The following is a 13,379-nucleotide window of genomic DNA, read 5'->3' as shown; positions in this document are numbered from 1 at the left end:
GTGTAATCAATAAGATCTCTTAACATAAAACAACGAGCAGCAGGTTCAACATTTCTCAGGTTTTCTACATAGTAAAGAATTCCTGCTGTAGTAAAAGAAAGAAATCGGTCAGCATGACTCTTTGAACTTAACCTGTAATTAGTCATGTGCAAAAATAACAAAATGTAGTTACTTTGGTGTACTGTCAGTGGACACGTGGGAGGTTTTCATGAGAAGGAAAAACTGTAAAACTTGTGAAAATGAGTATAGAATAAAGAAAATTTATGGCCTCAGAAAAACCCCAACCTAGCCAAGCAGGCTGGGTTGGGGTTTTCCTGGCCCCGAGGCCTCGTGTTTGACAGCACTAGTCTAGAAGATGTTAAAATAGCCTGTCCCAACACCTTCATGAGAGGCCCTGGAGCTCCCAGTTCACAGCAGCTTTCTTAGGAATGTCGATACGGTGTCTTGTTCCTGCACGAAGCCATTCTGAGCTCCGTGAACTTCAACCTACTTTTTGTGTGAGGGGGCGGTCTGGCAAGCTAATGGAGTACTGCTGCTTCCCAGTGGAGAAGGTAAGCTACTACAGTATACCAGCACCCTCTGCATCAAGATCAAACACCCAGTGTCAGTGAGTGCTAGTCTCAAGTTTAATAGGACAGTGCAGGAATTAAATCTAGGACAAGGCAAGACTTTAAAAACAAAACAAAAACTTGATCCTTTTCTTTAAGGATAGTTAGTGATATAATGAAAGCAAAAAAAATTCCCCACATCTCCCTCATTAGGTTCTGGAACAGTCAGACCTGAACACGTGTAAACATCAACCTTCAGATGTCCAGCAGTCATGTCCCAAAACCATCATGAAGTCAGGAGCTTTAACAAGTATTACCACTAAGTATTCATTTTCAGCAACAAAACAAAACACTTGTTTCTGCAAGCCAAAGACTTAACCTTAAACAAATAAGGTCCAAACACAAGTGCCAAGTCAAGGTTTGGCTTTAACATGACATCCTTTATTAAATCTCTCATTTGCAAAAGTTATAACACGTTTCCTTCAAAGCCAGCGCCAGCCCGGAGAACAGTCTCCTCTCAGGAATCACTGATCTGCCCCTGAAAGGAAAAGAACACAGATTTCAGATACAGAATGACTGTAGCACCTTCAATAAGTGAAGTCAGTGACGCGCATAAATTATGTTGAAGATGTCAGCTTCTCTTCCACCAGCACCCATTTAGCTCGACTCTACAGTTTATTTTTCATTACACTCAACTACTGCCCCAATGTGCTAGGCGTCGTTATAGCTACAGCATCATGATTCTTTACCCTCACCCCAAACCAGTCATAGGAGATGATTACCACCTCCCGCTGAGCCTGGTTCTGCTGGAGCTTCTACCATTGTAGGGTCTTTACAATAAAAGCACCTTTATTGTGAACTGGCCTTATATAAATACATTTTTATTGAATTAAAGTGATTGAGAGTCACCTTCCTGAAAGTGAAGGCTCAACATATCATTAATCCTGGAATTTAGCTTTTTCATACACCCCTCAGGAAATGTTCCCAACAGGTTCTTCTAAGCTGGTTGCTTGAGAAGCCCACTGGGATGGCTTGTTTTTTGGTCATGTCCACAGCTAAACAGGAACACAGAATCCTGACAGCCTTGGTTCATGACCACTTTAAAGCAACACACACACACACACTTTACTTACAGCGATCAGCTGCAGTCCTTTCCATGCAGGCAGGACAGCCTTCAGAGTCTGAAACACATGGGTTTATTAAATTATTGGACCGTGTCCTGTCATGTGGACATCTACATGCTCTGTGCAAAAGCCAGTTTTCTCTTTATGAAGACCGTCTTTAGACTCAGGCCTGCTTGCTGCAGTCTTCAGTTAACTGTCAAGTCTAAAGTTAATTGTTCACCTGCACATTTCATTTTCACTGCTGTCACTTTGCATGCGAGCAGCTATTAAGCTGGCTTTTCCTCATACTGGAGCTTGTTGAACAGGAAAAGTTTTAATGTTTATTACAGTAACAACAAGTGCCGCTGTTTTGGATGCTCGGAAAGAATTCCTTCATACCGTCGCAGTAACTGCTCTGCCTCTTTGCTCCAGATCTTTCTCTTTCTTTTTTTAAATTTACAAATGTTGCTGAAAACCTCATATTGTGAGTTTTATAGAGTTCAGGGATTTTCAGAGACTTAATATTTTTTAAAATTAATATTTAAAAAGGAAACACTGTTAAAGCAGGCACGTGATATGCACATAACCTCACGCTACTCACACTATACTGTTTACTACTATCCATGTTTATCTGTGTGGTCCACCCTAACCAGTGATATGAAAACAGTCAGTCCACTGATAAGACTTGTAAACAATGACTTTGCAAAATGCAGAATAGGAAATCTATGGAGTAGTTGGGTAATATTTGACAGACTTGTTCTGCATCAGTATCTCACAACGCTCATGGCAGTGAACGTGTGGGTAAAGCGAAACAGATTTACTTTGTGAGGCATTTCCAACGACATGGCCCTACAGCGAAAGGTCTGTCGGGATAGACCTCAGCATACTACTGAGCATAAATGATATGCATGAATACATCAAGCATCAGTGAGTTTCTTACTTGAATTTGATTCATTTCAGTGTCTTCAGTTGGACAGTCTGCTGCTTCCTCCTTTTAACAATAGAGGGTTTGTCACTAGCACCATCGCCCTCATTCCTCCACCTCACCTCGTGGGAAACATGGTGACACTTACAGGGATATGAGGTGTGGCAGCAACATTTTGGCACAACCTGCTGATACATAATAATTTTAATTACACAAGATAAACAGTGTTAGAAACAAGACAATTTGCATATGCACTTGTTCTTACTCTGTGCAAAAACACATTTCCACAGACATTAGTAAGTAAGGACCAATGCTCCAGCCCCTTTTGTCCTTTGGGCCAATCCTCACCTTTATTACTGAAGTTGAAACGTTGGATCAGGACATGATCATTTGTGGCAGCAGAAACCTGGAAAGAGGTTAACAGTGAGCTCAGTAGTTGGAGGGTTACTGAGACAAACAAGTTGGCTGATTACAAAAGCAATTTTCAGATCAGCGACAAAAATTAAGTTGCAGAAAAAAAAGAAAAAAAAATCAAAACAAAAAACGCCAAACAGCTTTATGTGACGAGGAGTACGGATCCACAAGTAATACAGTGTGTATCAACATGTTTACCAGGACTCCCAACACAAGCAGTCAGGAGACTAACGATGCCATTTGTTGAGTTCATCTTGCACTGACTTTTGAACAAACCAGCTAAAGAAGCAGCTGGCTGCAGATACCACACAGTGCTGCCTTTGTGGCTCAAATTCACTTCTCCTTGAGATTAACATTCATTCTAAAGGATCTTGTTTTTCCTTTTGTACATTTTCATTCACTGATTGCAATCATCTGTCAGTTTGGTTTTCACTGTGGTGGACATTTACATCGCGGGAGTAAGTGATATGGATGCAGAAACTTGACATACCGTTTACTGCTGCCTCAGTGCAGAATGTCAGGTCAAGAGGAAAACCTGCCAGAAGGAGAGGTAGGATGAAGGCCAGCGGGACTTCAACAACACTCAGTTTGTTGTTATAGTGCAGCAGGTGTTCAGACAGGCAGCTGTCAATCACACTTCAGAGCAGTTGAACATATTAAGCCAATCATCATTACTTGGTCTACAGCACATTAGTCCTCCAGCACGACTTACCGAGTTGGACTGAAGCATCGTCTGCGACACCTGCAGGTAAGGGAAACGGTAAAGTTTATTGTTTTAACAAGGCAAAGTTTTCAAACTGAAATTTCAGAACACGCGAGGTCACCAACAGATGTTAGTCCTCATTAGTAACACTGCTGCGGAAAGTCTGCAGCAGTGGGTTGCAAGAGAATATATTGCTCTTTGCACTGCATAAGCTTTATGGCCCACTTGACAGAACCAAAGCTCATACTGTGCTAACCAACAGTTATGTGTGAAAGAAGTGTGTACCATATTCATTTTGGTGCTTCACCACTGCTAAAGCAGTTTAAAAACAAACAAACAAAAAAAACAACAACAACACAACAAACAAACAAAAGCACTGAACAACAGGAAGAAATGGGTATTAGCTTAGGCACCACAGCCAAGCAGATTATGGTTGGACAGGCCTTACTCTAAAGCCCACTTGTGTTAAAGTGAATACATCCACTGTTTATCTTCTGCTTTGTTGCTTGGATTAACAAATCTTTAATAGTGCTTTAGCTGAGGCTGACAGGCAAGTTGACCCATGAGCGTTGCAGTCAGACAAAAATCCAGCCATTACAGTATAGTTTTGTAGAAACAAACATTTAAAAAAATAATAATAAAACACAACTGACCACATGCACCAATCACAGCAACAGGAACTGTAGAGCCACTGCTCCCCATCACATCCTGCAAAACGAGAGGTTTGTGTTAAATGGGAGGAGATGCAAACTTCACGTGCACGTCAAGTGTGTCAGGGCTCATTGTCACCACTAAGCAACCAATGATGCAGAGGTGAAAGCAAAACCTGATGTTCTATAGCCACTGTAGCCCAGGGATTAGTCCACAGTGCAGGAAAACCCCAGTGGGTGATTGCACTGTGGCATTGTGGGCAGATAGCTGCGTTCTTTCAAACGCAAAGAAGTTGCACTGCTCTTAATGCTCTGGTTTCTTAATTAACAGCACCGTCTCCATGGTAATACAAGCTTAAATATGTTAAAAGGGAGGTTAGGCTTGTTAACACTTGTTATGATAATAATGCATCGATCTACAATAGTTTTTGACTACAGATTACCAGAAACAGTCTTGTCTCTACATATATACATTGCACTTCTGGAAACTTCTAAAGGACAGCTTTCACACTCATTTTACATCGTGGGCCACATGGAGCCCACGTTGGTCTTCACAGGACTTGAAGAGGACTTATTACAGACATAGTATTTCCAAGACCCTGACTGCGCGTCGTTGGAAGCGGATGATGTATGAGCCTGCCGAATTTTGATTGGTTGACAAGTGAGCCGGAACAGAGCAGGAAGCTCAGAGAGTACGAAAGAACCACGAAAGAGAAAAAAAAAGACAACCCCCCCCCCACACCCCACTCCAGAGCGCAAAAGATGAGCCACGAAAAGCACAGACAGCGGCTGCAGCGACGCTTTTCATCATTTTTAACTCTTTGTTTCACCTCAGCTTTTCTATTACAGCTTCGCTCTCAGTCGCGGCTGGCTCACGGAGCAACAACGTGTGCAAGAGCGGCCCACAGACACGTTGTAACACATCCGGTACACTGCCCCCCTCTGACAACAGCGCGCACTGCAGGCTCACAGACAGGCCTCGGAGTGGAGCGGGCAGCAGACGTGCCCTCTCTGCTTGACCAGACATTCCTCGGACACCCCACACTAACATACACGCCGGCCACGGCGCCTTCCACATGCGTAGGTCGGGTCGTACACCCAATACTCCCCGCAGAAAGCTAACCAGGCCCTACGGGAGTCTCGAAGTTATCACACTGTGTTAACACCAAGTTCGAGCAAATCACAGAGTGAGGAATGTCCTTACTTTGTGATTCTGTGCGGTGAAACGTGATTCTAACCAGAGGAAAACCAGTCGACGGTTTATTTTTTGTCGTTTTTAAAAAGAAATTGGCGCATTTTTGGAAGCTTGTATACTAAAAAACACATACAGTTTTAGCGCAAAGCTAGATGTTAGCTATGTTCCCAGAGGTTTAAGAGCATCGCATTTAAGTTTTAAAACGTATGCAACCACATATCTTTATACACACACACAGAGAGGACATAACTAACCAACCCGCTCAGTTCTGCTTACCCCTTATCCTCTCATGACGGACCGCAGTGAAAGGAGCTGGAAACCCGGCGCAAAGCCCTTTATAGGAAGTGTTACGTCACTTGAAACCGCTTTTCGACACCCACTCATGCGACGGTCGTAGTAACGATGCTCTAGATCTTCCAAAGCATCCTCCTAAGCAGATACAGTTCCAGCGTCGCTGATAGCAAGAGCCCATACTATTAATGCATAAAGCAGCTGTCTTTAACGCGATTCTTCTTTTTTGCATAAATTGGTGTCACAATAGCAAATAGCCTTCCTGGAAAGTTTCTAGTGTTTATGTCTCCACAGGATGCTCCTTTCTGTCTGCCATCACCACCTCACTCACTGCGTTCTACATGTCTGCTCAGCCTCATTCATTCGAGGGCTTGGCAACAAAATACAGAAGAACATGCAAGACGCGTGATAAGTGCTTTTAGCACAGAGACGTCCACTTTCTGATGAAACAGCAACAGTACTAAATGCAAATTTAAATACTGATTCCATTATGGTAGCAACCATCTGATACCAGTGTGGTATCAACATCATCAATCTTTGGATTGATCCAGCCATCTGTTTAACATTGTGTTGACACACGAACGTTTTCTAAACAAAACAGGAAATACATTAAACCAGAAGCAGAATTAATTTCATCGCAGAAAATTAACCAAACACAGCTGAACAATGAAGAAATAAGATTCAAAATCCAATCAAGTCACAACAAACTATTCAGATCAAAGACTGCACCCAAGTACAAGCTGAGAGAAATGCTGAGCCTCCTCCAAACTTCAGAAACTCTGTAGTTGAGTTTTTTTGTGTAAAAAGAAAATCAAAGAGGGCAAAGTGGAAGACTTGGGAATAATTCAGTTTCATTAAAAAACAAACAAAAAAAAATACAAGGTTTTGCCAAAAGTTGTTTATTTTTTTTGTGGCACCAAGTCCTCTGACTTCATTAGATACTCTACAGACTCATGAGAAGTATATTCTGTTGGTGCAACAAAGCCATCTTCGGCCCAAAATGAACATGGCATCCTCAAAGTTACTTTGTGAAAACAGCAGAAGTGAACGCATCAACACCCCCGCCACCCCCCCCCCCCCATACAAAAACACCATTCAAACACAGCCAGCTCTTGGATGGAGGCTGGATGTGTATGCATATTTAAAACTCAGAAATTTGACACGATTAAGGAAATAGTTTCCACTTTAATTCAAATTTCACCTAAAACATTTCACTTTAAGCAAATGGCAAACAAAGTGATGCTTAAAACTTCTGAATTCCCACGATTCGAGAAGGCAAATGTTTAAAAGAAAATCACATTTAAAAACTGCTTTCAACAAATGTATAATTTTGACAGTTTGTCCCTTTGGAGAAAAAAAAAAATAAATAAAAAAATGAAAACGGAAAAAACCCGTCTTGGACACAGAAGTCTAGAAACAGCAGGGTTTGTTAATGCATAAGAAGTCCCTCCAGAATTAAAAGGGCTCTGAACGAGCAGGTCGATGCACAACCGAGCAGTGACCCACACAATATTGTTTAGACCGCTACTGGGTGCCACCTAAAGTGTCATCACTTTCAGCTAAATTAACAATCATTTCTCAGCACATCAACACTACACTGTTCATCCGACTTCAGCGCCTCTGTGTGCTCAGTCCACAGTCCTTTACTCCATGGAGTCGGGGTCTGCCTGGGCCATGTAGGCATCCAGTTCTGCGTCCAAATGTCCCTTAGTCTTTGACATGTAGGCATCCAGCTGGTTGTCCAGCTGTTCGCGGGTAACAGCCGGTCTACCGACACCTCGGCCACGTCCACGTCGCCCAGCAAAACCACCACGTCCACGCAGCCCCCCGCGACCTGTCAAACAACACAGAGCAGAAATGTTCAGGAGTTTGTTAAACTGAAGAGCAAACGTTTTGTTGGCTCTGAATTTAAAATCCCCCTCACAAACAAGGTCTTCAACAATCTTATCTTAGAGCCCTCAAAGAACCGTGTCACCCCAACAGAGCACCTCGCTCCCAATCTGCTGCTTTACTTGTAGTTCATCGGATAATTGAAGTTTAAATGGGAGGCAGAGCCTTCAGTTTTCAGGCCCCTCTTCTGTGGAAGAGCTCCCAGCTTGGATTCAGGAGACACACACCCTCTCTTCTTTTTAAGATTAGGCTTAAACCTTTCCTTTTTAATAAAGCATATAGTTAGGGCTGGATCAGGTGACCATGAATCCTTCCTTCGTTAGGCCTAGGCTGCCAGGAGCTTCCCATGATGCACTACTCTTCTTCATGCACCTTTTTCCACCTACAGCATTTATATCCCACTCTACATTTAGTCATTAGTTATTATCGGTTTTTGTTGTCCTGTGTCAGTGTAGAGTCTCTACCGTAACATGAAGCGCTTTGAGGCGAGCGCTGTTGTGACTTGGCCCTGTATGAATAAAACTGTTTTGAATAGATATTAAAAATGACAGTTCACTGGTGCTACACAAATATGCTGAATTAAAATAAATAACAATAAGCCCCTGACCTCTGGGTACTCCTCGAGCTGCTCCTCGGGACAGAGCTCCTCCTCTTCCAACACCTGCACCACGTTGGCGGCCTCCTCTACGCATTGCCATACGACCGGCAGAGCCACGGCCTCGCATGGGCCCACCTGTTGAAACTCGCTTCCCTGTGTAATGCAAAGCCAACACTCAGTCCACACTCAGTAGGAGCACGAAGCAAGACTTAAAAAACGAAGCGACAGTCAAACCAAAGTTTCTGAAAGCAATTCACTAGTCGCACATGGCATTAACGTTGGCGGCTGGTCTCCTGCAGACATCCCAGGTACCAGTTGCCTAGGTAAACCTCTAATGCATTTAATACTAGGCCACATGTCAATCAATGGCACCCTGTGCACTCATTGGTAGTCGCTTGCATGCAAGTTGAGATGTTTATCCTGGGTCAGGCCTGCCAAATGTGTTTTGCCGTCTACAGTCTCCTGCAAATCACTTCCAGTATAGAGCTTAAAGGATGCCATTAGAATCCAGGTAGACACTGAAGTTTGTTGATGCATACCTCTCAGAGACAGCGCTCCCCTCATTACACCTCCTCTGCCTCGTCCCCGAAGACCTCCTCTGTTCATCCCGCGCATTCCTCCTCTGCCTCCAGGAAGTCCTCCACGCATCAGCGCCCCAACAGGCCGACCCAGCCGGGCTTGGATGTTGCTCTTCCCCAGTCGCTGCTTTAGGCTCTGACACATGTTAATTACAAATGGTACATTACGAAAGCAATTACGACAAAATTAAAATCAGTAAGCCGAATCTTCAGGAAATATCATCTTGCACGTGGCAGTAATAGGAGCCTCGTAATGGCCTATGGCTCAGACTCACAGGAACGCTGCAGTAAAGTCTTTACGCATTTATCTGAACGTGGCCAGCGTGACCTACAGGTGCTGGGCAGGCTGGATTTAACGTGCTACCACAGAGCTGTGATGAGGGCTACAATCATGCTGCTCTGTGTGCATTCACATGTTTCACCCAGGACTCTCACACTCTGCACAAACGCTGCAGTCGACTCCAATCACAAATGTTAACAAATAAGAAATTGAACGTCAAATCTAAAATGCTGCAGGTACCTTAGCTGGATTCTTCATTTGATTTTAAATTCTGAAAGAGCCAGGAACATGTTATTATAGACTACATCATTTTAAAAGGTCTTATAAGGGTGTACAGGAGTTGTTCCAAAATCAAAGCAGTTTGAATATTTCTGTCAAAAAGGACATTTTAACTTGGATTCTGCAGTCAGTTTAAGATTGCCATGAAAACTGAAACAAGCCCAGGGAATTATCATCTTCCGACCCATTTTTCACCCTGAACTCAGCGTATCCCTGTTATTTGGAAAGAACAACATTTGGAAATTAGAAATTACAGCAGCACGTTGAGAATTAAGTCACCCGAAACTCAAAAGAAATGCCTAATTGTCAAACTGTGTGATGATCAGAGCTGTGAGCAGCAGAAGCTTTTCACATTCCAAACTGGGCTGTGGCATTCCAAGGTTTGGGGAATGGCTGGAATAATAAATCATTTTGGTACAATCACTTTTACGTCATTGTTAATATTAAAAATGGAAAAATCAGGGTGTTTTCCTATAAAACCTGATACCTTCCCTCAGCATCACTGTTTAGCAAAGCCCCGCCTGTATCAGCCAGTTGACACTGTGGTTTGATGTCTGCAGGCTCCAGGTAATCTTTTCTTTTTTATTTCACATTATACTTTGTCCACAGACGGACCAGGTCCAGGTCAGAGACCAGCTGGAGGACTGGATGAATCCAAAACATTCAAGATCACAGATTCTTACTGGACCATAGATCCAGTTCAGCTTCAGTTGTGCTCTTTATTTACCCATCGCTGTGGTGAACAGTAGCATCAGAGAACCACAGATGAACGATTTCCTTCTCTACTCACACACTCAGGCCACGTCCACAAGGACACGGGTGTTTTTGTACACTGAGATTTTCCGTTTTCGTTTAAAAAATAAAAAACAATCCCGTCCAAATTTATATGCAAAAAACTAATTTAATAGCTTTCGAAAACATGCCAAAGCAACAGGTGGCAATATAATCAGGGGTGCACATAAGTGGTCCGCAGGTGTGCATTCACTGTCAAAATAAAAGACGCGCACCGGATAAGAAGTTGCAACGTGCGTTTGCGTACATATAAAAGGCACTGTTTTTGTCCGCTCGAGTGGGATTTCCACGGCATATTCTGCACCACATCTCTGTGCGTTCATCATTTGTTTGAAGCCAGCTCACCTCCTGCAACCACTTTTCCGAGAATACGCTCTTCTTTTGCGGTTTGGACTCCTTCTGACATTTCTTTGGAGGTGGAGGAACACCAAAGTAATTGCTTAAAGGAGCTTCTTCGACATCTTTAAGAGTTCTAAACAAATGTCTGTCCTCCTCCAGAAAATCTTATGCATAAACGCGGCGTTGCAACTTCTTATCCAGTGCGCGTCTTTTATTTTGACAGCGAATGCGCACCTGCGGACCACTTATGTGCACCCCTGGATACAATCCTAACCCTGTAGAAATGTTGGCCAATCAGAAGTCGAGCAGCCTGGGAGGGAAAGTGTAAACAAAGATGTCTTTCTAAACTGTGTTTGTATACGTAAGCATGTAAAAACTGCAGATACTCAGATTAACAGCAACAGTATTTTGTCAACATCATTGTAGAAATTCATCTCATGTAAACAATAACGTGTGATGCCAAAAAAGGTGCACACCGTTGGCGTTGAGTGACTAAATCTCTGTTTTCTTCGTCCACACATAAACACAAAAACAGTTTTTAATAATCTGTTTTCAGTGATGCAAAACGCCGTGTACGTGTGGACCAAAGGCCCAAACGCACAGAAGAAACTGCGTTTTCAAAAATACCCATGTACGTGTGGACGTAGCCTTAATTTGGGTTAAACATACTCAGATCGAACCAACAGTGCCACGGACACCAATTTCACCTGAACGTCGCGCTCACCTGCTTGTGATTCAGAGCAGCTTGCACCGAAGGCCGGTTCTCCATCTGCTGGGCCAGCCGACGATTGCGGGCACTAGCCAAATGCTGTTGTTGCATGGTGGCTCGAATGCTTACCGCAGTGGGTTGCTTGTTCTTCAGCATATTAGTGAAGCTTTAGAGGTGGGAGGGAAAAAGAAGGAGGAAGTAAAAGAAGGGGACAGGGGATATACAGAGGAGGAGGAAGCAGGGTTCCACATCATGTCATTTCTCATATGGATGATCGTGGCAGCTCTTTAGTCATGTTAGACTTTGTTCCACTTGTTGGCACTTAGTTTCTCTCTCAATCATATGATATTCCAGAGTTACTTACACCTGACTTTAGCCCGTGTTGTAAAATTAGCACAAGGAGAAAAAACAGTTGAAAGCAGACTTCAGGACAGAAGGAGAGAGAAAGTTTCAGAAGAAGAGCCACAATTGCCACTTACAAGCCTCCAGCTGACACTGCGGGGATGTCATCATGTCGCAGCAGCAGAGGCCAGGGCATGAGGTGTGCTTTGGCACCCAGCCACTTACAGGATGGACCGTGACTTTATTTAAACCACCAAGTGGTCCGGAACTAGGGAATTGGTGGGGAAGGGGTAGTCCCTTGTCACGTCCAAGCTAGGACTGAGTACTCTGAGCAGGGAAAGGAGGAAAGAAGAAGAAGACAGACATGGTAGAACATGAGGAGATAAAAAGCTTCACTTTGACTGGTCTGAGAGAGAAAAAGATGAGAGGCAGAAAAGACAAGATGCCCCATCTCAGTGACTTAGCTTTAGCTCTCTGCTCTCCTGCCCCATTTAATGGTGTATACATGACGTATACAGTGCTGTTTAAACAGGGAGCCAGCGTGCCAAGGTATTTACAGGACGGTGGTCTGGTTCTGCGTATGCTTTACCAACCACGACCGCTACAGTCACCCCTCATCTACATGTGTGTGCTGCTCACACAAAACATTTGGCCTGGGCAAGCCCATTCTGCCCCACACTTCATTTACATGTAACACAAACAAGGACAGGGCAAACAGAGTTGAATGAGCAGCGCACACACGGGGAACAGCCAGAGCTGCATCCATAACAGGTTTGGTCCCAACAGTAGGTTTCCGTAGAGAGTATTAGAACCTTCACAAGCCAAGGCTGGCAGCAGGTGACTAATTTCTGACAGGGTGCGTAGCCTCTCACCGCTCATTTAGGGACACTTTGGTGGTGCTTTTCAGGACAACTTTTTGGGAGGCAGCTGCACTCATTTCGAAAGACTTTGATTGTAGAGTCCTGGAAACAGAAAAGACAGAATTTGTTTCACCTCCCTCTCTTTTACACATAATGTATGCACTACTACTAGATGTTAAATGACCACTTTTAACCCTGGAGAAGCCATGGGGTCAAATTTGACCCCATGGCTTCCCTAGAAAACCAATGGGGTCGGATCTGACCCCATGGGTTCTCCAGGGTTAAATCGCTATTGCAAGGAATTTGCTGTAATTAACATCTACAGCTGTTACATGTGTGTTTAACAGAGAGATTATTTTGAGGACTACACACAGTTTCACACAAATCCTACTGGGATCGTTTAAGTAACAGTCCTCCTGGTAGGAGTAACACACGACCCCCTCCCACCCAAGCTAAACTTCAGACCAGCCCGACTGCCAGTTTGGTTGACTTAGCAAAGTTTTCAACTTCTTTAAACTCTTTTCTGTGTCAACGGCATTTAAAATGATCGATTCTTTAGGGGAAATTTTTTAATTTGAACACAATTATCGATCACGTCCGCTGGAAAAATGAAATGTTTAGCGAGCGCCCATCCGGTTATAACAAACTGCAGAGACAAGAACAAGGAGTAACGATTCCGCCTCGTCTTCGCTAACATGTCGTTTATCGACGAATAACAACTTTATCTCATACTTACAGCGGATTCTGCGTTGGTAGAGAAATGCCTCAAAGCTAGCTAAGGTTAGCTTTAGCAGCACAGCGGCTTCGTATAGGTGTCCTTGTATCCTGTTTAAATACAATTTACCATATACTAACTCCCCACGCACGCGCGGTTTGAAAAAGC

At 43.6% G+C, this 13,379-nt stretch overlaps 1 protein-coding gene and 2 non-coding genes across 3 annotated transcripts; all 3 read right to left on the bottom strand.

The window, feature by feature from the left end:
* Positions 1-2,403: 2,403 nt before the first annotated feature.
* Positions 2,404-2,534, bottom strand: LOC116322114. Its single transcript, XR_004199611.1, has one exon. It is a non-coding gene; the product is annotated as a small nucleolar RNA SNORA18 (small nucleolar RNA).
* A 634-nt stretch (positions 2,535-3,168) lies between these two features.
* LOC116322113 lies at positions 3,169-3,306 on the bottom strand. Its single transcript, XR_004199610.1, has one exon. It is a non-coding gene; the product is annotated as a small nucleolar RNA SNORA8 (small nucleolar RNA).
* A 3,406-nt stretch (positions 3,307-6,712) lies between these two features.
* On the bottom strand, positions 6,713-13,370 carry chtopa (chromatin target of PRMT1a). The gene is made up of 6 exons (XM_031742119.2): positions 13,233-13,370; positions 12,509-12,598; positions 11,310-11,460; positions 8,857-9,031; positions 8,327-8,470; positions 6,713-7,663 (listed from the first exon to the last, which is right to left on the bottom strand). The coding sequence occupies exons 2-6, from the start codon at positions 12,571-12,573 to the stop codon at positions 7,473-7,475; spliced, it is 726 nt and encodes a 241-aa protein (XP_031597979.1). The 5' UTR covers positions 12,574-12,598; positions 13,233-13,370; the 3' UTR covers positions 6,713-7,472.
* Between the last annotated feature and the right edge of the window lie 9 nt (positions 13,371-13,379).

Source organism: Oreochromis aureus, linkage group 22 (assembly GCF_013358895.1).
Source record: "Oreochromis aureus strain Israel breed Guangdong linkage group 22, ZZ_aureus, whole genome shotgun sequence".
Classification (NCBI taxonomy): Eukaryota; Metazoa; Chordata; class Actinopteri; order Cichliformes; family Cichlidae; genus Oreochromis; species Oreochromis aureus.
This window is presented reverse-complemented; position numbering and strand designations above follow the sequence as displayed.

Coding starts and splice junctions, on each gene's coding strand:
- chtopa (XM_031742119.2), bottom strand. CDS start 12,573: ATGAGTGCAGCTGCCTCCCAAAAAGTTGTCCTGAAAAGCACCACCAAA. Junction 9,032..11,309: donor CTGCTCTGAATCACAAGCAG/GTGAGCGCGACG, acceptor AACATGTGTCAG/AGCCTAAAGCAGCGACTGGG. Junction 8,471..8,856: donor GGGAGCGCTGTCTCTGAGAG/GTATGCATCAAC, acceptor TGCATTACACAG/GGAAGCGAGTTTCAACAGGT.